Source organism: Parasteatoda tepidariorum, chromosome 5 (assembly GCF_043381705.1).
Source record: "Parasteatoda tepidariorum isolate YZ-2023 chromosome 5, CAS_Ptep_4.0, whole genome shotgun sequence".
In the NCBI taxonomy this organism is placed as follows: domain Eukaryota; kingdom Metazoa; phylum Arthropoda; class Arachnida; order Araneae; family Theridiidae; genus Parasteatoda; species Parasteatoda tepidariorum.
The window spans coordinates 74,698,959-74,725,309 of NC_092208.1; the positions used below are offsets into that span (position 1 = coordinate 74,698,959).

General features: G+C 29.7%; 1 protein-coding gene across 4 annotated transcripts; it reads right to left on the minus strand.

Moving 5' to 3' along the window:
* Positions 1-228: 228 nt before the first annotated feature.
* Positions 229-23,996, minus strand: LOC107450718 (protein CASC3). 4 transcript variants are annotated; one of them, XM_016066586.3, is made up of 13 exons: positions 23,649-23,990; positions 21,723-21,797; positions 21,000-21,065; positions 18,275-18,460; positions 15,767-15,921; positions 13,517-13,681; positions 11,708-11,955; positions 11,115-11,627; positions 9,437-9,613; positions 7,592-7,732; positions 5,717-5,910; positions 4,551-4,685; positions 229-3,636 (listed from the first exon to the last, which is right to left on the minus strand). In XM_016066586.3, the coding sequence occupies exons 1-13, from the start codon at positions 23,775-23,777 to the stop codon at positions 3,487-3,489; spliced, it is 2,334 nt and encodes a 777-aa protein (XP_015922072.2). In that variant the 5' UTR covers positions 23,778-23,990; the 3' UTR covers positions 229-3,486. The 4 variants fall into 4 exon arrangements, with proteins under 4 accessions (XP_015922072.2, XP_015922073.2, XP_071036721.1 ...); XM_016066587.3 differs by lacking the exon at positions 21,000-21,065 and having other exon boundaries at positions 23,649-23,989; XM_071180620.1 differs by lacking the exon at positions 7,592-7,732 and having other exon boundaries at positions 1,164-3,636; positions 23,649-23,996.
* Between the last annotated feature and the right edge of the window lie 2,355 nt (positions 23,997-26,351).

Here is a 26,351-nt window from a genome sequence, read left to right on the forward strand (position 1 = left end):
ATTTTTCAATCCGTATAGTCCACACATTTATCACTTTCTCCAAATATATTAGTTTGAAAGTTTTAATTACTTTGACTAGTCTTTTTTTTTTTTTTAAGATATAAAATGACTTTCTCAAGATGTGTAGTTGCATAGTTAACATAACAAGAAAAAATTATAACGACTCGATTGCAGAAAAATTCACTGCAAAAATAATATTGGTAATAAAGAAAAAAGGCAACAACATTAGTTTAAATAAAAATATATTTCTTTATTTCACTTCACTGATTTGAACTTGTTCATTGACTAATATTTGCTAATTACTAAAATGATTAGTAATTTATTTTTCGAAAATACTTTTGAGACTACAAAGCGTATGCAAAAAATTTAAATAATTATTAGTCAACTTACAATAACAGCTTTTTACCCCATAGAAAATAAAACATATTAGCTGCATAATATGACAGAACATGAAATTTAGAGAAAGATATTTTATATTTATGGATAAAAAAAAAGTTTTTTTTATATGCATATATTGAAACCTAGTATTATATTTTAAAACAGACATTTGTTTTTGTATGTGCATAAAAAAACGAATAAATTTTTCATGTTTATTCACCTTAAACAGTAGTTCTTAAGAAAAGTTGATTATATTTAATACAACATGCATCAGAAAGTTTAGATATTTAACTAACCAATTATTGTGATGCATTCATGAACTTAAAGATTTACTGCATAATACAGTGAAACCATGATTTTACGTTTTTCATCAGACTAACATTAAAAAAAAATGCATAAAATGGGATAACGTAAAATCAAGGAGAAAATATAATTATATTTTTCAAAAATTTTCACTTACAAGATGAACTACTAAAGTAAATCGTGAGAAACTTAAGTCACACGATTTTTTTCCAAAGGACAAATGTTCCCGTTGGATATTGAGAAGCACAAAGTGTTTCATTAAACCCATATTAATACACTTAAGTGGACACTGTCCAACTATGTAAAAATCAAATTCAGAGTTTCCAGAACATTTATCTTTGCTTTAGAAGCAACTTGCGGGTTACCAAACTAAAATAAAAACAAGAAATGATTGCCAAACCAGTTGTCTAGTGTAACTTTCTACAAATGATTGGATAGTTCCAAGAATGAAGTTTGCTGGGATAAATTTCATTCACAAATTAAGCTCCCACACTTCCTTTAACGTCTCTTCCCGTGCTATGCCCATCATACTTCTGATTTCAATTGAAAGAGGAAATCCCCTCTCAGAGAAAAAAGGACAATAAGAAAATAATAAAACATCAGAAAAAGTCTGTGTGATAAGGTATGTAGCACAATTTTCTTAAAAAGGGTTAACGTTTTAATAATTTAGCAATTTACCACTATTGGCATGGGCAATTTTCATGAACCAGCAGAAAATGACACAGGAGGCCGAATAATGCGTGGAATAGACAACGTAAAACTTTAGTGTGTTCCACTGTATACGTAGATAATAATAAATAAAAAATGTTAAAAAAAATAAGCAAGACTTGATAAATATGATTCAAAGAACTATAAAATATGAAGCATGGTAGTTTAGATATTAAAATAATACTTAACACTTGAAAAACATACTAAAAATACTTTACAAGTGAAAGGAGAATATGATTTAGTGTATTTAAAACAAAAATTGCAAAACATGTTACTTTAAATAAAATTTTATAGATTACATTATACAAAAAAATGTTGTTAGTTTATTCATTAATAAAAAGTAATTAATTGATAGATTAAGCATAAAAACATATAACAAATAAGATGCAGAAAACTTTAGTATGCATACTTGTATGTGAAAACTAAAATTAAATATTAACTAATCATGCTCTATATATTACGCATTGATAAATACACATACCATAACCCAATGCGCCTGCTTTCTACAATTAATTCTGAATTAAATATATTTTTCAAAGTGCGACAATAATATTTCCACAGAAAGAAATAGCTGCTCCAAATGATGGTAGAATTGATCACTTGACAAGTACTGATAGAACACTTTAAAGTGATCTCTAAATCGGAGAAATATTTTCCAGGGTTAGGCAACTCTAGATTTTAGGAAAATTCTTTTTTTGCTTAAAAAGTGTGCCATAATACAATGAAATAATACACTCAAAGTTTTATGAGAAGTAAAAATATTTAGATACCTGCATTTTTGTGCAGTTTCTGACAGTTAACTGCATTCACCTAAGAAACTTTTCGGAAGTTACATATTTCAAATTGACCAAACTCATAACTGGTACAAATTCTCACCAACTGACAGCAAATTTTAAACATACATTAAAAATTGCATTATTTTCAGACATAAGAAGGATTATTTAATTTTGGTGCATAGTTTTTTTTTTTAGTTATAAGCGAATTTCTAGCCATTAAGTTTAGGAATTAAGGAAAGCAAAACGCATAAATTAAAAATGCAAAAATTTATGAATAAAAAAAAAAAATCCTTTTGTACTTTTGAAACATATGCCCATATTTATACCTGCTCATACCAACTGAAATCAATTAAAAAATACTTTAAAAAAATGCAAAAATTGGTAAATTAAAAAAATAAAAAAAGAACGTACATGCTTTTAGGGTATATTTCAATATCAATACAACATAGTCACATCAACTGAAATTACCTTGGCACTACATTACATTTGATTAATTGGTTTACTGGAAATAAATTTAAAATAAAAATATTTAGTTGGTTGCAAGCTTCGGAGTTTGCCTATTCTGTGATGTATCAACATGAAAAAGAAATTTTTTTTCAGTTCTTTATTTGTTGACAGAATGCTAATTTAAACTACCTTGCTATGAAAAATTTCAGAATTGGGCTTATATTTTTTCTTGGCAGAGTTGCCTAATCCTTTAAACAGTTTTGATATAAAATTTTAACAAAATAAAATCTAATACAGTATTGGCAATAAACATTTATCACATTAACAATGACAGTGCTAAGTCTTCCAGGAGACACCTAAAACATTTTTTTTCTCTTCTGAATATATATTTTTGGAAAATGTGGCTTTTACTACTGTTACCAGATATCAAGGAGATGGTAATTATTATAACATGAAACAAAGACAAAATATCTAACACATAAAGCAGCTATATGAAGCGTTTAACATGAATAGTTCTGAATTAAATCAGTACAAATAAAGGTAAATTTATCATGATTAAACCATTTGATGACATCATTTGCATGAAAACATTCACTTTATTGTGACCTATTTAGTAAAAAAAAAAAAAAAAAAATGTAGTTAATGTATCGACAATCCTTTCATATCAAGAGAGTTAAAAATGCACAAACTCCACGTTGCATGAAAAATAATAAAAAGCTCCAACAATGGCAGAAAGTGCTTAATCACTACATTCAAACAGTACAAATGTTTAGCAATAAAGAATAAATAATTTTAGTTTGGTGATTTGTTGAAATTTAGCATCAACTAGAAGTCAAAACATATGCTAGATAAATTAAAACTTAAACAACAATTATTAACTTTCAACACCAACAGTGGATTGTAATTGTGAAGACTCAGTTCTAACAGAAGTAATATCAACACTATCAGCTTCATTAGCATCATCTGTATATTTGTGGCTACTGTTGTTAGGCAGAGTAGGGTCAATTTTTTCTTTCCTATTTGTCTGAGAAAAAGAAGAAAAAAATATCAGATATCAAGAATGGGGGTTCACATCAGTCATAGAAATTTAGTGGTACAAAAAATTAAAATGGTAGACAAACTTGAGAAAAAAAAATATCGAACTTTACAACTGCATAACTCATGCTATGGTACTCATCAAGAGTTATTAATTGTCACCTATAACATCCTAAAACCATTTGGGTTTATTATCTCATTATGATTAAAGATTGGAAATAATTAAAATTAAGTGAAAAAAAATAAATAATAATTCGTAAATATGGTCCCGCGTTCGAATCCAGGACAAGGCATGGATGTTCTTTCATTTTCTGTACTATGTCTTTACAGTGGAAGTAACAATATGGTGCCCCAGAAAGAGGGGCTAACAAATCTGTCTAACTAATACCTGAATGACGAGTGCCAATTGGACGAGCATTGAAGGAAAAAAAATATATTAATTTAATCTTTTTCTCAGAAAAACAGATGCAATGCTATCTTTAAAAAAATATTTCAACTACTTAATAAATAATTATGAGATTTACTGTCAATTGATATTAGTCAAGTTTAGCTTAATATGTTTTAACTTGATATTTGTGCGTGCGTCATAAATAGCACAACAATAAATAATTCTTATGATCAGGGGCAATAATTTTGCCCATACGGTTTTGGAGGCATGTTCCGTTTCAAGGTAATGACCAGTTTACAGGTTAAATTTTCAATACCAAATAGTTTTAATATTATTTGCAGATAAATACTTCACAAGTTTCAAGAATTTCAACTGAAACTGCAGTCCAATATACAAAAACTTTTGACGATTAGCATGAGAATCATGGTATTTTTAAGCAATAATGCTTTTCTGTACAATTTGAAAGCGTGGCTTATCATTTTATGGCCCAAAACCTTCAATTAAACTCAACTTACTTCTCTTTCAGGTGGAGGTACAATGGGGATGGCTTTTGCTCGTTTTTGTTGTACAGTTGTTGGCCTTATAGGTTGAGGTTGAGTTGGTTGATAATAATAAGTTATGCCTGGTTGAAATATTTCACTTGGGGGTGCCTGTAAGCAACACAAGTGCAACATTAGTTAGGATGTATTGAGACAAGAGCCAGCTGATGAATAAGGTTTATAAATTAAGATTTTGATGTGCAATATTAGAAATTGATAAATGCAATTTCATCATTCAATTAACATGCAAGAAACACTTAAGATGAGTATATAAAAACGAAAAAGAAATCAAATCTTTAATATACCAAATAAGGAAAAAACTAGAATTCATTTGAATATGAACTAAACCAAATTTAACAGACAAATTTGGTTTAGACAAATTTGGCTAAGCATCACATCTTTCTATTTTTTGTGTGATGGCTATTTAATTGATAGACAGGGATTAAGGATTTCAAATTATTAGTCAAATATTAAAAGCATTCACCAATTTTTGAAAGTCTTCGCCAAATGCAAATCTTAAAATTTTTTATGATTTATTTTTCCCCCATAGAATTTTACAGTAGTTTATTTCAGGCTTATATTAGCCCAATTCTAACTGATTATAAGGCCATAAAATTACTGTAAATGAATAAAAAAAATACTGATTTATTTAGAAAAATTCATTTTTGTACAATTTTTAAGATCAAGTTAAATAAAAAAAAAATTTTCCAGTAGAAAAAAAAATCCTCCAAAACAAAATTTTATTGAATTTGGTGAGGTGGTTAATGCTTGGCACAGGCCCTGGATAGATAATTTAAAATTTGATAGCTTATTATAAAACTTTTAGTGATTCAAGTGCCTTCTAAATTTTTAATAAAATGTTCAAATTATCATTAATTTATCAATACTTACACCTCTGAAATAATGTGCAATAAGGGCTTTTTCAAATGATCATTGCTCCATCACTAGCCTCTAAATTATCAGCTCATAAATTTAAATTCTAAAAATTTAGATGGAGCATTTAAAATGAAAAAGCCAGCATGAAATACTCGCATATATTCAATAAAAAAAGGAGGAAACAATGATTAAAAACAAATAAAGGGATTAGGAAAGCACACTTTTAAGGTTAATACATAAATTAAAACAAAAACAATGCGACTTACAGGAGGTGGCTGAGGTGGTGGCGTAGTGAATTGAGGATAAGTAAACGGATACCCTGCTGGAGGAGGTGGTGGAGCGAAATTCATAATAGTTGGAGCGGGTGTTATGCAGGGTGGTGGTGCCAGAATAGGTTGAGCTGCAGGTACACTCACTTGTGGAAATAACCTTGGAGGTGGTGTCACAGACATACGAAGGCCTTAAATTAACATCTTTAATTAATTATAACTATCATTTTCGACTTAAGTTAAATAAATAAAAAATATTCTACCAATTAAAGGAAATTTTACTAGAAATGAGTAAAGTTTCATCTTAATGAAATTTTAATCATACTCTATGCATATTTGAGAGCATAACAAAGAAAGCACCATTTTGCAGGGGGGGGGGGATATTCATTTCGAAAAGTTTATGGAACAAAAAACATAACAAATATAACAAAAAACTGAATTGAGCTTAAAGTTTTCTTTTGTCATAGGAAAGGGTATTTTTGAAAAAGCTTTAAAAAAAAAAAAACATTTAAAAATAGTAAGGGCTTTATAATTTTATCAAGGCAGATATAATCATTACCTTTATTTTGTAAGACAGTTGATATGATTAAAAATGAAAGTATACATGATACACACAATTAATTTTATGAATTATTTTGAATAACATAAAATAAATCACAGCTAAATTATGTATATATGTATATAAATAAAAAGAATTCCCAAATGAAAAAGTTTGTCTTACATTAGAATATCATAAGAAATAGAATTAAAAAAAAAATAAAATAAAAATATCGATTCAAAGATCTTAAAACAATTGATGTCTGGTAGGACTATAGCACACCAAAGAAACAAAGCCGAGTGTAAAGATACATATAAAAGAAAAGAAAGAAAGAATATGTATTAAGCACAATAATCAACATCACAGAAAATAGCAAATAAATAATTAAGTTTTAAACATGAATTGGTAAGTACAAAGATGACCTTCAATATAAACATATGTTCATAACAGTGGGAATTTTTTTTGCAGAAAAATTAAAATATTAATTATATATTAAATTATTCGTCTTGTAATTGAGCAAATAATCAATTGAATGATTGGTATTGTTTTTCAAAGGTGATACAAAATTGAAGATTACATGGCATAGAAAAAAACTAAAGATTAACTAAACTGATGAAACAGCTTTTCAGAGGGCAAATAATAAGAATGCATATGAACATACAAGTTTATTTTTTATTAACATAATTTTACATTAAAAAATTTCAGTTATAATCTCAAAAAAAAAATTAATTAATTAATAAATAAAAAATATAATTTAAATAAATAATATTTTCATGAAAATTAAATTTTATACAAGATTAGGGACTAGATTGAAAGGAATTTTAATGGTGCAAGAGCTAGAATACTGAGAAAAAAAACAAGGGAAAATAAACAATATTATTTTTAAACATTTTTTATTATATCAGGGGTCTGTCTAGGTTTTTTTTTGAGAGGTACCTATTTTGTGAAAACTTAAGACATAATTTATGAAATTTAGGCATCATTTGTGAAAATTGAACATTATATTAAAAAATCAACACAAAAATATGGACTTATCGTTTCTTACGGAAAACAAAAATAAAATTTTAAGAAAAAGTATTTTGTGAAGCTACCGTTTTTCCCAAAGTTGAATTTGTGAATGTAGCGCTAAATGGTAGTAAATTTGGCCTAGACAGACCCAAGTATATACATACAACTGGTCTCATTAGGATACCCTTCTCTATAGGCTTAGGTCAGATTCAAAGGTATAAGAGACCTCTAGGTACAACAGCTAGCATATTGGATAAAATGAATAAGCAGTGAACAAGCATACAAAATACAAGACAAACATACAAAAAGCAGACAAAGAGACATACCATAGCTTTCAGAATAAGGAGGAGGGGTAAAAGTTTGATATGCAGATGGTGTGATGAGAGGGGCACTTGTAGCTGTTTGGCTTTGCGTACTGGGTGTTGGAACACAGCTTTCTGTTGGGGCGTACAGAGCCGTTTGATACCCTGCGAAACACACAATGTCAATATGAATTTCAATTTATTAGGAAAAAAATATCAGGCTTGTCTGAAAATAAAACAACGCCTATAGAAGTGAAAAACAGAAGCCTGTATCCAGTCGTTCAGAAGTAAAATAGAAGCTCCGTTATACTTGAAAACTAAAAAAAAACCTGTTTATTTCAAGCATCTTACTTAGTTCTGACAGAAAGTAACTATGAAAGCAAAGATACACAGAAATCAATTGAAATAATCTACAATTATTAAACATTATAAGAAATAAACATAGAAATTTAATATACATCAGAGATGCCAACTTGCTCCGGACAGCACATAAATATTTTCGAGTGGTAGTTTATTAATGTGTGAATCTTGGTTTAATAAATTAAATTTATAAGGTTTTCATCTACCACTATTTCTAAATAATTCAAAGGCTTATACAATTCGCTACTTTATTACAATTAAGTCTGGTGACACGGTTTTAAAAGTAAACAAAATTAGTCAAATGTTTGCAAATTTCAGCATGTAGTTGTTCACCGTTTTTTAAATTATTATGGAGCGTCTGGAGCAGTTGGCATCTATGATACATACATACTTGGGATGTAATGAATAATGATTTGGCCACTAAAACTGGCCGAACAGCAACATTTAAAAAAAAAAAAAACATGAATTAATATTATTTTTTTTATATAAATAAGTTTAATCCTTAATGAAAAATAATAAAAATTTGGCTACATTATTCGTATAGAGGGTATAGGGGAAAAAACTATATCCATAAGAAATATTAAACTGATTAAGAGCTATATTAAAATAAATAAATAAAGTTGTAAAATTGAGAGATAAAAAAATAGAAAGACTTATCTTAATTCTTAAAACAAAACTTTAAAAAAAGTATACATAAAATGTTAAAAGAAATTAATACAGTCTATCAGAAATGCTTTTAAAAATGCTGCACTGTCATAAAATTAATAAATAAAAAATACACAAAAATAAAACAGAAAAAAAAAATCAGAATAATTTATCTCTAGTTATGTCAAATTTTTGGAAAATGATAAATTTGAAGTTACCTGATATATACAGTACACTTTTCAAAGGTACTAATGACAATCAAAACTGATTTTTTTTTTTTTGTAATAAACTATTAAAACTTAAAAAAATATTGCAAACGTGCTATCCATAAAACTGCATTAATAATATACTACAGATGACAACTACTTATTTTCTAAAACAATTTCTTACTTGCTCTTTTTTTCTATCGTTGATATTTTTGGTTGGGTATAGATCCGTTTAATTTTAAAGAATATCTACATGCGAGAAAACATATTTAAGCTCATTTTCTTAGTGTCTGAAATTTATTTCAACTTTGTAATATCAATTAAATAAAGAATATTTCATTTTAATAATGCTATAGAAACTTAGCTTACTTAATAAGGAAAAATAATTTTGCAAAAACACAACATCATAGCTAGTGGTTGGCATCCATAATTTACTTAATACGTTAAAATTAACTATGACCAAATATATGTACTAATGCAAAATAATTATTCTACGCAATAAAAAAAACTCCTTTCGAAAATATTTTTAAAAAACTATTTTTTTAAATAAAAACCTATGTATTAAACAAGACATTTTTTCTGAAATACTTAACTCAAATATATTAATAATTATTAAGTCAAGAGACTGACTATTTATTGATGACATTGTTATACAAACCTGCTTCATAATAAGGTGGATGCTGAGGAGGTACTTGTTGGGGTGGAGGGGTTGGATAAGTACTAGTTTCAGGAAGACTTCGCTGCCTTAAAGAAGAGTATCGTTTTGGACGCCCAGAAGAATCTCCAGCACCTTTTAGGGCCATTTCAGACATATTAGGATTACTTGGTAGTTCACCTACACAAATTATATCAAAGCATATAAATAAAGTATATTTTATTCTTTTTTAGGTTATAAACCAACTTCATAAACATAAAAAAAAAAACACTGTGTTAACTTACACACTAGACACAAATTGAAATAGATGCCATTCATAAAGAATACCAGTATCTTCCTCAATTTTAATAAATTTTTATACACATTAATGAAAGCAAATCAAGCCAAGTTCTGAATAACATAATGTAATGTACACAAAAAAGAATTAATTTCCTCTTTTTCTACTTTCCAAATCAAGGACATGGGATTGGATAAACATGCCAAGCTCTGAATAACATAATGTAATGTACACAAAAAAGAATTAATTTCCTCTTTTTCTACTTTCTAAATCAAGGACATGGGATTGGATAAACATGTCACAAAAAAACAACAACACAATTACGGTAAAATACCTACAGTTATATGTACTTAGTCAGTCAAAGGTCATATCAGAAAATCGTCTTTCACCCAGAAAAAGTTTTTCAACGTGTGGCAAAGTGGGAGCATTTAGAATAATTCATCTAATTTAATTCAAAAGAAAAGAAAAGCGAGAGAGGAAAATATTAATCTTGGGAATTTTAAGTAAAAACTCCAAATTTAAGAGATGATTTAAAATAAGGTTCTTCCTTACTATGATGAAAAGAAACATCAGAAATAGATTTTTTAATGAAGAAAAATTTGGAAAGTGGTTAGAATATTTAGAAATTTTTTAGAAGAAATGAAAATATAGAAATATGAAATATAGAATGGCTGGAAGTAGCAATGAACCACTAGCATTAAATTTCACAAATATGTTAGTCAAGGTCAGAGCTCAATATAATATAAGCATTACTTAGTCCTATACAAATAAAGAATACTATACAAATAACTACTATACTAATAAAGAACAGGGGATTGGATTGAATAAATATGCCACAAAAAAACAAACTATACAACTATGATAAAATGCCTACAATAATAAATACTCAAGCAGTCAAACGTCATGTTAGAAAATTTTCTATCAACCAGAAAAAAGTTTTTGAATAAGTGGCCATATGGCATTTAGAATAAATTGTCACATATAATCAAAAAGGAAAAAAAAAATTGGGGTGGGGGGCCTTCCAAGTTTTAAGGGTTTTCTAAGCAAAGTTTTTACTATGATGAAAAGAAACATCAGAAATGGATTTTTTAAAGCAAGAAAAATTTAGAGAACAATTCTAATATTTAGAAAACTATTGAAAATTTTGAGGAGAAATGAAATTTTTCCATTTTTCAGATAAGGTTGTGAAAAGATATTGAAATACAGAACAGCTGGAAATGATACAGGATGTGACACCATATCACTAGTATTACAAATTGCACGTATGTTATTCATGGTAAGTGCTCAATATAAATCAGTATTACTTGGTCATTTTTCTTTCAACTAAAAACACATTGTGTAGTTTTCAAATTTTACACAAAAAACCCTTTTCATTAAAGACGTATGAAGTAAAGTTTTTCTTACCATTATTTTCAACATGATTAATATTTTCTTCGTTACAAATTTGATGATTTTCATGAACTTCTAGTGACAACTGCTCCATTTCATTACAGAGATTGTTGTTGTTAGCCTTATTTTCAAGAAAACGTGGGGATATATGACGATTATTGTTTGATCTACCTCTTCTATTGTAGTCCCCTCTTCCACCATAATCACCCCTTCCAGAACCTCGATGTCCACGAGGATTTGGGCGCCTGTTTCCTCGTTCATGGTTATTAATAAAGGGAGGTGTCTTGCCCCTTCTTGGAGGCACATCTCGTTCAACAGAATTTCTTTCAATAGAATTTCTTCCACCATAACTAGAATTCTCAAAAGTGAGTGTTCTAACAGATTGAGCCTCAATAATTTTAGGTGGGCTTTTGCTGAAACTATTCAGTGGAGGTTCTTCCACTTCCGGCTCATTATTTTTGGTAGGCAATGCAGGAAAATCTTCCCGGTTTATGACAGGAGGTACATCTACATCCTTTACTTCAGCTTCTAAATAAAAGAGAAAAAATATTTAAAAAAATTCCCTTTGGAAGAGCGATGGGAGATATAAAATAAGAAACGTTTTATACCTCCATTCTCATTATTAACAAAATTTTCAGCCGTGTTTGTATTCAGGCCTTCTTCCTCATCCTCATTTCTAGGCCCTGAGAAATTCAATGCACGCTGCCCTCGACCACGGAACCTAGGATTTCCACCCCTACTAAAGCGGCCAACTCCTCTCTGACCTCTCGGGGAGCCCCTAGGGGATATTTTAAACTTTTCCCTGCCATAAGCTGTTACATCTTCCCAATTACGGTCATATTTGGTGGGTCCACGTCTGAAAAAAAGAAAGAAAAAGAATTATAAATAATTGTATTTCTTTTTTTTTTGTGAGTAGAAATATACATATACAGGGGTGATTGTAGGTCCAACTCAAAAATCCTGAAAATTTCTTGAGTAAAATCCCTCAAAAAATTTATATCTTTATAAATTTAAATCATTGAAATTTTCAAAACATGATATTCTAAATGAATTATCTGCAGCATAATTTAAATGAATAATTATGTGTAAGTTTACTTTTATCTCTAATCACATTTATTATTCTACCACAAAAAAAAATATTTACAAATGAAAGAGATGCCAAGTATAAATTCCAGTTCTAATATTTTTAAATAAAATATACAAGAATTTTTATACATAAATGTGATAGATGATTTCGTGAAACAACTGGACTTTGGATTTCTGGAAACTTCGGATCGCTGTTTGCGAAAGATCCGGAAATTCGGAGCATAATCACCCCTGCATAAATAAATAGATTTCCTCAATTTCAGTACTTAAAGGTGGTAAAATATTTTTTTAGAATAATTAAAAGTAAAAATATAACTTCCAAAGTAATTTTTAATTTAGAAAAAAAAACCAACATAATTTACAGTTTTATTTACAATTAAATGCAAAATTATTTCTAAAAGAAAATTCTCATTCACGTCTTTGATAAATACAGAAAATTTTTTTTTAATTAAAAAACAGTCAGTTAGCATCTTTATTCTTTCAATCATAGATCTTTTCCAATATATTTCAAGCATATAGGTTCTAAATTTTCTTTTTTTTAAATTTTGAGCCTTTGGCTATTTTTTTAAGAAAAAGGTAGTCTTCAAAAAACCTGTTTTTGTAATAATAAAGCAAGTTGGCTATTCTCTACATAAAATCTTACTCACTGAGATTTCTAGAGTAATAAATATATGGTTGATTCACAGATTAAAATGTTAATTGTAAATTATTTTGAACTAAAATTATCATGTTGTATTCAAGACACTAAACAAAAGATTTTACTATTAATTTTAAATGAATTCATTTTTGAAAATGTATACAATTTTGAATATTTTTCAAAAAATAAATTTAAAGGAATGTGGAAAAGTATTAAAAAGAATGTAAATAGCTTGTTTAGTAGAAATTCAAAATAAAATTATTAATTAAAAATTATTTATCAAAGTGCATAAACTTTGGATAAGTTTAACTTGCAAATAGGTTTTTGCACTCTAAGCTAAATTGAGTGTGATCATCATATTGCTAGTACTCTATCAAAGAATTTCCAGAGTTTATTTAAAATTTCTCTTCCAGGTTTTCCAGGAGAATTTTTAAACTCTCTAAAAATTGCAGGCTTTCCATTTCCGAAGAAAATAACCACCCTATATTAAATATTGTGCATGATTTTTGCTTCTTATTATTACTGATTAGGTGAGATGCATTGCTCAATATAAATAATATTATTATTATTAATTTAATATGTTTAATAAGTAATGCATTCTGATGACCTTTAGGACTTTAAACTAAAGTACATAATTTTAATACTACTTAAGTTAAATGAAATGATTGTTAAAAAAGGGAGAAAGCTTACTAACCCGTAACGTCGCCGTCTTCTAGCTCGAGGAGGACCATCCTCATTCCTAATGTCATACCCGTAGGTATCTATTAATTCATTACGTGATTTAGGAAATTGCTCTTCTTCACGAAAACGGTCATGACCCCATTTGCCTTCATCAAGCCATAACTTCTTTTTCCTATCCCTAAGGAGAAACAGTTTCATTGTCAAAATATAATTTTATGAAAATAAAATTTTACAATACAGAGCATTTTCAAAATTTATTTCAATACAAAAAACGCTAAATTAATGTAACTATTATAGTCTTTTTGCGATATTGAATATCTTATTTGACAAAATTACTAAGAAAAATATGGAGTTGATCGTAACATTGATACCTATTTGATGGCAATTAAAATATTTCCTAACACTTGTTCTTTACCTTATAGGGAACTGTATTTAATTTGATTTAAATGCGATAGTAGATCAAATAAATACATCCATATCTGTGTAGTTTAAGAACCATCTAGCTGTTTAAAGTATTTTCAAAGTGCTTATTCTTTATACCTTCAAACATAAAGAGTGGGTAAAAAAAATTCAAGACAAAATTAAAAAAAAATTAGGATAAAGAATCATGAAATTATTTTTTTTGGAACAGTACAGTAAATGAACCAGACAATTTTTAAACATGGCAAATGGGAAAAAAGCGTTATTTGCTCTATTTACGTTTAATAAGAGCACGTTGTATCCCAAAAGAGTTAAATAGTATAAGATATTTAATTTCAGAATTACTTTGTTACTAGAACAGGAAGTTTTATTGATTTCAATATAGTTTTATTAATGAAGCATTGAACAATTCAGAACAGTTGGACACCTGTAAAGAAAATTTTTACAGTATTGATACATTGACATTATCAATTAATATTCCTTTATACCAATATTTAATTGAAACTTGTTAATATATACTTTATAACAAAAAAATCGACGCACCAACATGCTCAAAATCGACGCTCGATCAGGCTGGAATGATGCCGACTGGGGACGTATAGTCTTTAGTGACGAATCCCGCTTCCAACTGCGTCCTGACGATCATCGAAGACCTGTTTGGAGACACACAGGGCAGAGGGGGGATCCTGCCTTCACTATTGCACGCCACACAGGCCCTCAACAAGGCATTATGGTCTGGGGTGCCATTTCTTTTGACAGCCGGACCCCTCTGGTCGTCATTAGACGAACACTTACTGTACAGTGGTACGTTGACGACATCCAAAGACCTGTTTTGCTACCGCTCCTTTTGCAGCGCCCTGGGCTGGTTTTTCAGCAGGACAATGCCAGACCACATACGGCACGTGTTGCTATGAACTGTCTGCAAGCTTGTTAAACTCCTCCTTGAACTGCCAGATCACCAGATCTCTCTCTCCCATCGAGCATGTCTGGGATATGATGGGAAGGCGATTGCATCTCCCACGGAATGTTGATGACCTCGTTCGACAATCGGATCGAATTTGGAAGTAAATACCGCAAGAGACCATCCGGGAGCTTTATCAGTCTATGCCACACCGTGTGGCAGCTTGTATCCAGGCTAGAGGCGGGTCAACACCTTATTGAACTTGTTACTGTAACTCTGCAATAAATTATTCAATTGTTCTAAAATTTTGATCATTTACTATTCTGCACATTGTCTTCCTATCCACCAATTTTCGTTTTAATCGGACAAATCTTTCTTGGTGCATCGATTTTTTTGTTATAGAGTGTAGTTCAAGACCATATTAATCAAATAACTTTAAAGTAGGTTTCTAATAATCTTGAAACAAAAAGAAAATCTAAAAATTAGAACAAAAGTTGACAAAAAATTTTATAAGATAAAATAGATAACAGAGCTTCTTTTTCACAAAATGCTTGAATCACCAAAAAGTTTGAAATTTGAAATAGAGCAACAACCCTATGGATGAGGCTATAGATTCAACTATGTATATGATTCATTTGATGGTCCCTACATTTAAGGTAACAAATTTTTCTATTTAGATGTTGGATAAAAAATATTTCTTCTCCAACTTTCTATTATTTTAATCAATAATTTTAAAATCCATAATTGAATTTGGAGAAAATGGAATGATTTGAACACATACACAATAAAATCAAGAACATCAGGACAAAAATGCTAAAAATCAGAATAAAATTTTTTTTTATTAAAATCATGACAACTACCAATGCTGTAACTGTAATAATATAAGATGCGTAACTGACACATCTTACAAATAATAAAAAGACACAAAAAGAAGCTACTAACCTTGGAGGTTCTTCAGGTTTTTCTTTCACATCTTCACTATTCCCCCTGTCATCGTGTTCATAAAACATTCCTTTTTTGGGAATATACTGAGGATTCCTTCGATCTTCATCAAAATCTAACTCCTTTTCAGCAGCTACACTCGCAGGTGAACATTCCTTAAAAATAAACATACACATCCCCTTTAATTTGTAAGGCAAATATTATTGAAATATTCATGTTTGTTTTAACTTGTATGAAACATATTTTTGTTAAAACAAGGGAGCTACGTGGTATACTGAAAATTGCATGAGACTTACGTAGAGATTTAATCTTGTCAATTATTTAAAACCAAATAAAATGAGTTATTAACCTACTTTCACTTTGACTAAACTTAATCATCAGATTGGTTACACAATCCAAAGATTAATTTTTAATTTAAAATGTTTTTAAAACAATAACTAGTCTATTAAATTAACATAAGTATGGGTCCTTAAAATGTAGATCTATAATAAGATATATACCAGAGTGAGTTCATAACAATAAAACTGATAATCTAAAAAAATAATAGCATTGACAAACTAAGTAATAAAAGCATGTAGAAAATAAATAATAAACAGAATTGAGAAATTAAACACTTAGCATTGAGAAACTGCATAAAAATTGATAAACAAAACCTCTTATTTGCTATGACTTAAAGAAAAAAAAAAAGTTCATTATTTAATTTTTATTTGGCAAGAAACAATTTAGAAAAATATCATTGAAGAAAAGCTTTAAATCCCACAATTTAGCTAAATTTGAAACAAATAGTGTTGTTTAATTTTTAAACAGTTCTTCATTTCTAAGAAGTCAAAGAAGCTTGAAAAATTCAATACAAAAAATAGTAACATTAAAATTAGTATGCACATATTTAACACTATGTTTTTTAATATTCAACAATGCATGAATACCTATTTTATTCAATTTTTTTGTAGTGGAGTGATATTTACATACCATGTCTCACTCACTGAGTCTGCTTGTTCTATAGAATTTATACAAAAAACAAAAAAGGACTTCCTCTCCAATTTTTCTTTTTGTTAATTAAATGTATGAAGAACATTATTGACAAGTAATAAAAACAAAAAATAATTATCTCTAATGTGAAATACTATTATCTCACTTTGCCTTTCTATCATTTATATGGCTGAAAAGTACAAACATGTTTTTTTAGTAGATAAAAAGTTTTCGGAAGTGGCAATACATAGAGAACACAAGCTTAATAATTTATTGTTGTGAATGAACATGCATTTTGCTCTGCTTAGAAAATTTCATACTTGCCTTGTGAAAATTGTTTCATTTTCAAGGTGAGTATATTTAAATCTTGTTAACATGAGAAAGTGGGGGGGGGATGTAAAAATAATATAATACCTCTTACAAAACTGTGTTTTTTGCAGTAAACCAACAGCAATATAGTTTTAGACATACCTTGTCCAGAACATAAAAATTCTGATTTGTCTATTTGTACAGGTGATTTACTGATAATTTCTGTTCCAAAATGCATAAGAATCTGAAAAACTGTTCCAAATCTCAACTACTTGACTACATCCCTACTACTCTCGTTACCCCGCAAAGGACTTCAAATTATTAGCCAGTATATTAGCCAAATTTCAAAAAGATTAGCTGAATTTCAAAATTCTTGGCCAAAGGTAAAGCTTAAAAAAAAAAATTTCATAGAAAACTTCAAATGGATAAACAGATTTATAATAAATTATATTATTTTATAAAGTTCAAATTAAGACTCACTTGGGAAGGAGTAAATGAGCAATGACTGAGAGAGAGGATCAAAACTGTAGATGTTTTATTGTCTTTGTGAAAAAGAAATAGGAATAAGTCGGGGTTAATTTTTAATAACTTCTTAGACTACAGCAATAATATAAATATTAACCTAAAGTAACTTTATGTCATTGTCACGTATGTATATAAGAAAACATATTTTCTGCAAAAATAGTTGAATGATAATATGCACCTGTGGCATAAACCCTACGAAAGAATTTAGTCATGTGATACTGCAACAAATATGGTCATCTCTATTTTACGGTAGTTAGTCTTAGGATTACATAATTTCTCTTTCATTCATTATCTGGATTTATTATAATTCTAACTGGTTATTTGGTTATGAGACTTATCTAACGGGAATTACTGTTATCAAATAAAAAAATACAAGATTTTTCAGAAAAATTCTTCCTAAAATAATTATTATTATTATTTTTTTTAGAATTGAGGAGAATACACTGCCTTTTTTTAGAATTGAGAATTTTTGGTAGAAAAAATCAATCTTCGATGCTTTCACAAAGCACAATATTTTCTTAAATCGATTTTATCGCATTTGGCGAGGTGACAAATTTGCGATCAGAAGTTTGAAATATTCATTTTATTCTGTAAGAGTAGACTTAATACATCTTAAATGTGCTTCTTCCAAGTTAAAAAAAAAATGTAGCAAACAAATTTTATATTTATTGTTTCGAAATAAATGGTAATATAATTTTATTTTACCTCTCCATCACCTTGCTGCCTCTCTTCTTCGACAAACTCTTCATCTTCAGATCCATTTTCAGGAGCATCATCACCATTCAAAAATTCTCCTTCAACATCTTCCGTTTCAGCAATACCTTCCTCTCCTCCTTCTTCATCCACCAATTCTGACAAAGATTCCTGTTCCTTAGGACTAGTTTCTTCATTCTAAAATATGTTAAGTTTAATTAGCATTTCACATGTACTCTACCATTGGTCAGTTTATTTTTTAAAACCTGATAATTTTTTAAACCATTTACAATAAAACGATGCGGTTTGGGCAGAAATGCTCAGAAACACAGGTGATTTTTTTAATAATGAAAAACACATTTGATATTAGTTACATTTTTGACTAAAAATTGACGATGCAGTTGAATTAATGAGCATATAAAATTATGTTACAATCTATTTTAAGGAATAAAAGTGATTTCACATTATAGCTAGCTGACAAATGGGTTTTCTATCATTAGGAATTACAACTGTCAGACGATGGAAGACTATCTGCATAGCGTTCAGTTTTATACGGTTAACTGCTTCACAAAATAATGTTAAAAAAGCAATTGATTCAGGACGACACCATATATATATATATATATATATTTATGATGAAAATAAAACACGTCGTTATTCAGAAAAAAGCTTTTTATTTTGTAAAATACTAATAAGCTCGTGCTACAAAAATGAAGATTTAAGTAACATTTTAAGCAAAATAATGAATTTAGAATGATGATTGAAGGACAGGACATGAGACAAATCCCCCACAACCTGCCTGAATATAAGCTAATTCAAAACTAATATTCAATCAACNCCTCTGTAAACTTTACAGGAAGTTGAAATTTGAACATTATTCTAAACATTCGAACATTTTTCTAAATTTATTCGAACAGACCTTTATTTTTGAATGAAACATTCTATTCTCCGTGAAACTTTTTTCAATATGATCTCGTGGGAAGTGTTCTCATAATGAAAAAAACTTTTTGTGGAAGTACTGTTAAATGCATGCTTTAAAATAAAAAAAATTCAAGTTGAAATTAAACAATGGACAGTGATTTTTAAATTTGGATACAATTTTAAGCCCAAAATTTTACAATAGCAAAATTTATTTTTGAATATATGGGGAAAAATATATAAAAATTTACCATATTTTTGTGTTGATTATTTAATATAATTTTTAATTTTCACAAATTATGTCTAAATTTTCACAAAATAGGTACCTCTCATAAAAACCTAGACAGACCCCTGATATATATATGACAAATGAAACAACCTCTGTGTGAGAAAATCAACAAAGGCCAATAAATGGCACTGCACCGTTATTAAACAGTTCAAACTATTTTGATGTGAAGGGAGAAAGAGCAAAAAGTGTAAAAGCAAACATGTGAGGTTAAAAAATGAGATTGTGCTACGAGACTAAATGAGTTTTTTTTTTTAAATTTTGAAGGATAAGTATCCTCCTTATTGGTTTTCTTCATTGTGATAGTAAATGGTCATACACAAACACACACATATATACATATAATGAGCAGCTGGTTAGATTGTTTTTTTAATTACAGTCAAACTGTGAGTTAAATATAGTGAACATGGTTTATAGTGAACTCCCAGATATAGTAAACGAAATGTTCGGTTCAGTGCCTTGCTATACACGGATAATGTCTTCAACTGATTTTTTTTGTAATAATTTCGAAATTTCTACTTCGAAAAAAAATACAGATACCGATTTTCAAAACCATTTATAGAGGGGAATGTAGCGATAAGCATTTTTTCTTGTTTGCTTCTTTTATCTTACTTTCCCATCCCTAAACAAACAAAGCAGATGTTTTCAACCCAAGCAGACGATGCCCCGTAAAGTGTCAGTCGTATCAATATGCATTTTCTGTCAGAGGGAATGAGCAATTATTCACTATTGGTCAAAGGGTTGGACACTAATATGTGTTGATAAGGCCCTCATTTCAAATCCTTTTTGTTCTCAGTTCAGTTTAAAAAATCCTGCAAACAAGTGTCTCAAATTTAACTATGGCGAGCAGTAAACGTAAAATGTTCTCCATTGATGATAAAATGGGTATAGTCAGAAAAATTGAAAATGTATGAAATCAAGCTGATATTTGCAGGGAATCTATCCAAATCTGCAGTTTGTAACATATGGAAAAATAGGCAATTAATAATTTCTGCTCATGAAAAAAATTTAGATGACAGAAAAAAGTGGAGAAAAGCAGATCACAAGGATGCTGAAGAAGCATTACTGAAGTTGTTCACCAAACGAAGTATCTGGACAAATGTCGATGAATTTGCTAAGCGATTTTATGAGACTACTTTTATGTGCTCGAATGGCAGTTTAGATAGGTTTAAAAAGCGGAATAACAGAAATTCAGGAAAAATTATCTGTGAGTCGGGAAGTTCTTCCATATCTGATGTTGAGGATTGCTCATCAGCTAAAGATCAAAAAAATTTTTTGTTTGTTCGCAAGACAAAGAGTAATGAAAAGTAACACATTTTTTGCTACTACATAATATTTTTCAGTCATTTATTTGAATAATGTGTAATAAAAGGGAGGAGTTTGGGAACCATTAGTTAAATTGCCTGCGTAACGGATATAGTGAACTTCCAGTTATAGTGAACAGAAATTTCGGTCCCTTGAAGGTTCACTTGAAGGTTTGACTGTATTAGACAAATATTATTTTTTTCTTTAGATTTATAAACTGTTCCATACATCACTTGTTCCTGAAAGGTGTTCTGAGGGTTCAGCACAGGGTTCTGTCAAAGGGTCAAGGGTGATCTGAAAATTAGGAATTTTTATAGGCCAGTTGTTATTTTTTAAATTTGTAAAAACATTTTTATATCTAATCAATAATTCATTATTTATTTAATATTTTGGGTTACTCTAAAAAAATTATTTAAGAAAAATAATGGAGGAAAAAAACAACATTTAAAATATTTATTGCAAACTTTTTGAAAACATTGAATAAATTATTAAAAGCATTCACATTATAAAAAACTGTATTGCCAGAAAAGTTTTCAATCAAAATAATATAACTAAATTCAACATTAAAATATGTTTGTCTTTTAATTATTATCAATTTTTATAACACTTCTTTTTCAGTTTCATTTTAATGAAAATCGTTTTGCAGCTTGTTTCAGTAATTTTCAGCTTATGTATAACAGCAAGGAAAAAATCAATACAAAACTAGTTGCCGTTCCAACTCACCGAATTTGATTGTGAGACATATACCTAATTTTTAGACACTTATTGATAAAACGGCAAAAAAATTTCATTCTTTATATTAAATACTTTTAAAGTAATTATTAGACTTTCTTTGCTTTCTATATCTATAAAATAGGGCTTCTACCAAAAGATTTAGGGTTCCACAGTAAAAAGAAAAATTGGGAACCCGTACACAATTTAAAGAAAATGAATGATATAAAGAGCACTCACAGGTTTTTCAAGAATTTTTTCTTCTTCCTCTGCACTTTCATACTCAGAGCCATCAGCAGTTTTAAGTGGGACAGCCTACAAATAATGGAAGGCATCAAAAATAGATAATTAAGATATTAAAATATCATTAAAAAAAATTAAAATTCTTGAAATAGATATCATATATTATGCACATTGCTTCAAAAAAAGGACTACTATAAATAACTTTTGATCTAATGATCAGATCTTTGCATTTCAGGACTAAATCTTAGTGGATCAAGTGGGTAACCAAAATATGCTACATGAAAAACTTTTGATCTAATAAATTGATCTTGAGTTTTAGGACTAAATCTTATTGGTTCAAGGGGATAACCTAAATATGTTAGTTAATTATTGCAGACGATATTTTTAGTTATGAAATCAGAGGGAAAAAAAACATACTTTCTCCAGATAAACATACCCTTTGTTCACAGGATTTGAATTTTTAAGCCCCATAATATAGGGGGTAGGCGCAATCTTTGAAATATGGTCAGGTCAAGAGAGTGTTTCAAAGTTTGGACCCCATGACGTTAATGTTACTTTTTGCATATTTCACTATATCTCGAGGGGAGATTTCCGTATCATGATCTGTGGCAAAATAATTGCCAAGTCTTGGAAACTTCCAGGCAGTGGTCCATGAGAAACTTTAAAAAAAAAACAGCACAGAAAGGGACAAAGTCAAAAGGTATAACTCATAACCACCCCTGGACAAACATCTACATGTTTCTTTTTAAAAAAAATTTAGCAAATTTAGAATCTACTTGGCATCTTGGTGATTGTGTTTGGCGCAACAGATCACAATATGGAAATATCTCCATTTATTATTATTCTATTTAATAATAGTGGAAAAAATATTGAATTTTAAGGTATAAATTTTTTAACATCATTTTAAAGTATGTGATCTTACATGGCAAAATACGAAGTTTGTGCGAAATAGATGGAACAGTTCCTCAGAAATCGTATTTTTAAGAGAGTCATATAGTTAAGATATTTTTTCACTACTATATAGTATTGTTTAAAACTATTTCATTAAATTATTTATTCCTTCAGTTTGAGTGTTCTCATTTTTTGGGGATACCATTCATTTTCTTTCAATGGTTTGTGATTTGAATGAATTATTTTCCCTTTGTTTTCGCAATCCAGCTCAGCACAATTTAAGAATTGCACAAAATGTTCACAAACATTGCAATAGCTAATTTTATACATTTTTTATTGTAACATTGTACGTTTAATGGGAAGCATACAATGTCATTTCTTTCTGTGTCTACAAATAAAAACTGATTTTTTGAACTGATTTTCCATCTTAGCAATGACAGAATAGAAGTTTCTAGACATTTGATTAGATGTTCACAAGTTATAGAAAATTTGGTAAGACAAATGGGTTAAAAAACAAACCTTCTCAACATAAAACTTCAGTTAACATTAAAATGTTGTTTTTCTACATGAACTCATTCTTCAAAATAATTAATAAACAAGGTAAAAATGCTTAATAATATATGATATTGAGAAAAAGACGAATATAAATGTCAAATATTTTCTATAAACTGAAATAAGAAGGAAATGCGTGTTCATTATAAATGAATGCATATACATGAATACTATACTGCACTAAACTGTCCGGTTATATTGCCAATTACCAGAATTTTTTATTTAACCATCTCTAATCATGACTGCAGATACAATACAAGCATTTAATTAATTAAAAAATGTCAACTCATCAATGTTTACCAATTAGAAAGACAATAGGTAACTTAAATACTAACAATATGTACATTTAACCACATATTTATAGATTCTGAAATGCAAGGATGGGTATTTTTCTAAATCGGGCATATCTTCATGATTTTAGGAAGAAAAAAACTTAACACAATTAAGGAATGACTTAAATATTGTTATTCTCAATCGCACCTTTTCGGGAGTATCTTTTGAACTAATAGCACTATCGTTTAAATCTTCAACTTCAAGATCAGATTCAGAAAATGATTTTTCTGAATCATCATCCGACTTTTGTCTTCTCCTTCGAAGCAACTCTGCCATTTCAGGAGTTCAAAAAACAATATCGTGTTCTAATCAGTTTAAGAAAGATGACAGCAAGTTAAATACTTTCATGTAGGTACTTTTGATTTCTTAGAAAAACCTTTCTAATTTCGAGAATTTATCTCGCACATACACATGCAAAATAAATAAATACACAAAATTCCGTCTGTCTCTGTAGTTGGGGGGAGAGAAGTCGACTTCTTAAGTTGCCACAGTTATAATCGGTCAAAAAAATAAGGAAAAGAAAGCTTTTTACTGAATTGGCCGAGTGGAAAAAAGTCTTTGAGGAACAGTTTTTGCTGTATGCAATTCAAGCAGTCACTGCCGAGGATGAGACTATTGTTTTTACTTTCTCTTTTGAAAAATTTAGGAGCATTGGATGCGAAAAATTTCTTCATGCGAATTCAAAAGTGTGACCGAGATGCACCTCCGAGTTTGCATGCACGATTTCTTTTTGCATCCAGTGTGAATGCTCCTCAGCGAATCAAGCTCAGGGCCAATCTCAATGAATGCGGTTTTCTTGCATTTTCAATCACCTCAGATTGAAGAACCTGATTGGTGAATAGTATTTTTATAACAGAAACTCACTAATCAGGTTCTCCATTTTTCTCCGCAGTGACCGGAAGTGAGCGTATCTCATTTGCAGTAAGAATGGCCCTTTTCTCTTTTCTCTCGACGGTGAATTCTAAAGCAGATGCGGTTTGCTGGGTCCATCTGCTAGGGTATGCTGCTACTGTTTCATTCCATGTCGTTTAAATTCCGAAACTTATATAAGAAGGCTAAATATTTTTTATGCAATAAGTGGATTTTCTTTTTTAGAGTAAGGAACAAAAAATAATTTTAAACCAACCCATAAAATTATAGATTTTATATCAAGTCAAAAAATTTAGTTTGTTTTAGAGAATAGCACATCAAATCTCTCCTAGACCAGAGATTTAAAATTACATTTCAAATTTAAAGAGTTTTAAGTTTAATATAACTTGCTTATTATTTCCCCCCCTAAATTTAAAGAGCCAAGTAAATGAAAATGTTCGTCCGCATGATCCATTAGACGTTGTGGATTAAATATCGACGTATACTAGCCGTTTTCCAGGAGCTTATTTATGGATAATCCACAATGGCTTCAGTGGCTTCAGCTATATAGGTAACTATTGTAGACGTAATCGATAAAACTCAACAATTACGAAACAGCTATTGAAAAAAGTCTTAGAATGTTTCTCGTTGTCAAAAATTAGATCTGGGATTGAAGCAAAATGATTAGCTTGATAAATGAACACATTTAATAAATACTATATACATTTAGCTACAATTAATCATAATGCGTTTCAGTTAAATTTAGCATCAAATATTTACGATGCGTATAGCGCGAAAGAAAAAAAAAATAAAAGCAAAGAGAACACAAGAAAAGCAATTTCAAAATTAGGAATAAAAGCTGATGCTAAAAATTGCGACCTTTTTTCTTCTAGGTTAGTATTAACAATATTTACTTTCTTCTTGTTGTTGTTGTTGCTAATTTACGTCGCACTAGAGCTGCACAATGGGCTATTGGCGACGGTCTGGGAAACATCCCTGATGATGAGCTTCTCACGAATCCTCACAATTTTGATCCTCTGCGGAGGGGATGGCACCCCCGCTTCGGTAGCCCGACGACCTGCGCGCGAAGTCGAGCACTTTACGGTAGCACAGTTTAACGAGGACCAATACCGCACACCCTCGGTCCCTACGCAGACTGATCCAAGTGGTCACCCACCCGCACACTGACCGTAGTCAGTGATGCTTGACTTCGGTGATCTTCTGGGAACCGTGTCTTAATGATCAGTCCACTGCGGGACTTACTTTCTTCTAATTGCAAGCTGTTGCGAAGTGGAACTTTGAATTTTATGAACCATATTGGACGACGACACACTAGAAGAGTAAAACAGGTTGTTTGAGACAAGAGCACATTTCTTTATAGGACGAAGACATTTTATACAAGAAAACTGAGATAGGCACAGTAGGCCTTGACCCTCTATGAGCCCTCGCGCCACTGAATTTGGTTTAGTTTATAACCCTATAAAAACGTGGAGGCTATTTTCAGTAAGACTGTATACACTAAGAAGTAGCAGTTCCAGTTGGTGGCAGAAATGAAAGCTGCCATCATGGAAATCTGTAATAATATTGATGCTAGCGTCTCCCAATGCTCAGTAAATAGTACACAACATCATATATTTCAAGTAATATAAAAACAAGAAGGACATAATTAGCTAAATCAGAAGTTGCTTTATTTCGATAGGTCACTTTTCCCCCTCTTTTTTTACTTATTCGATGTTTTTTCTCTTCCAAGTAGCGAAGGAAATAAGATACTTCTTGCAAATATGTGTTAGATATATATGTTTGTTCCTCACTGGTTTTAATTGCGTCCTGCTATGGCGAAAAATCAAAGTGGTTTCATTTGAGTGAAACACATTGCGTCTTCCATCGATATATCCCAACGTTGCCTCTATTATTTTTTCTATCAGTTTTCTTTGTTTGTATGCTTAGTCTAAGATCCACACCGTTTTAAATCGTCATGTTCATAACGATGTCCGAACGAGG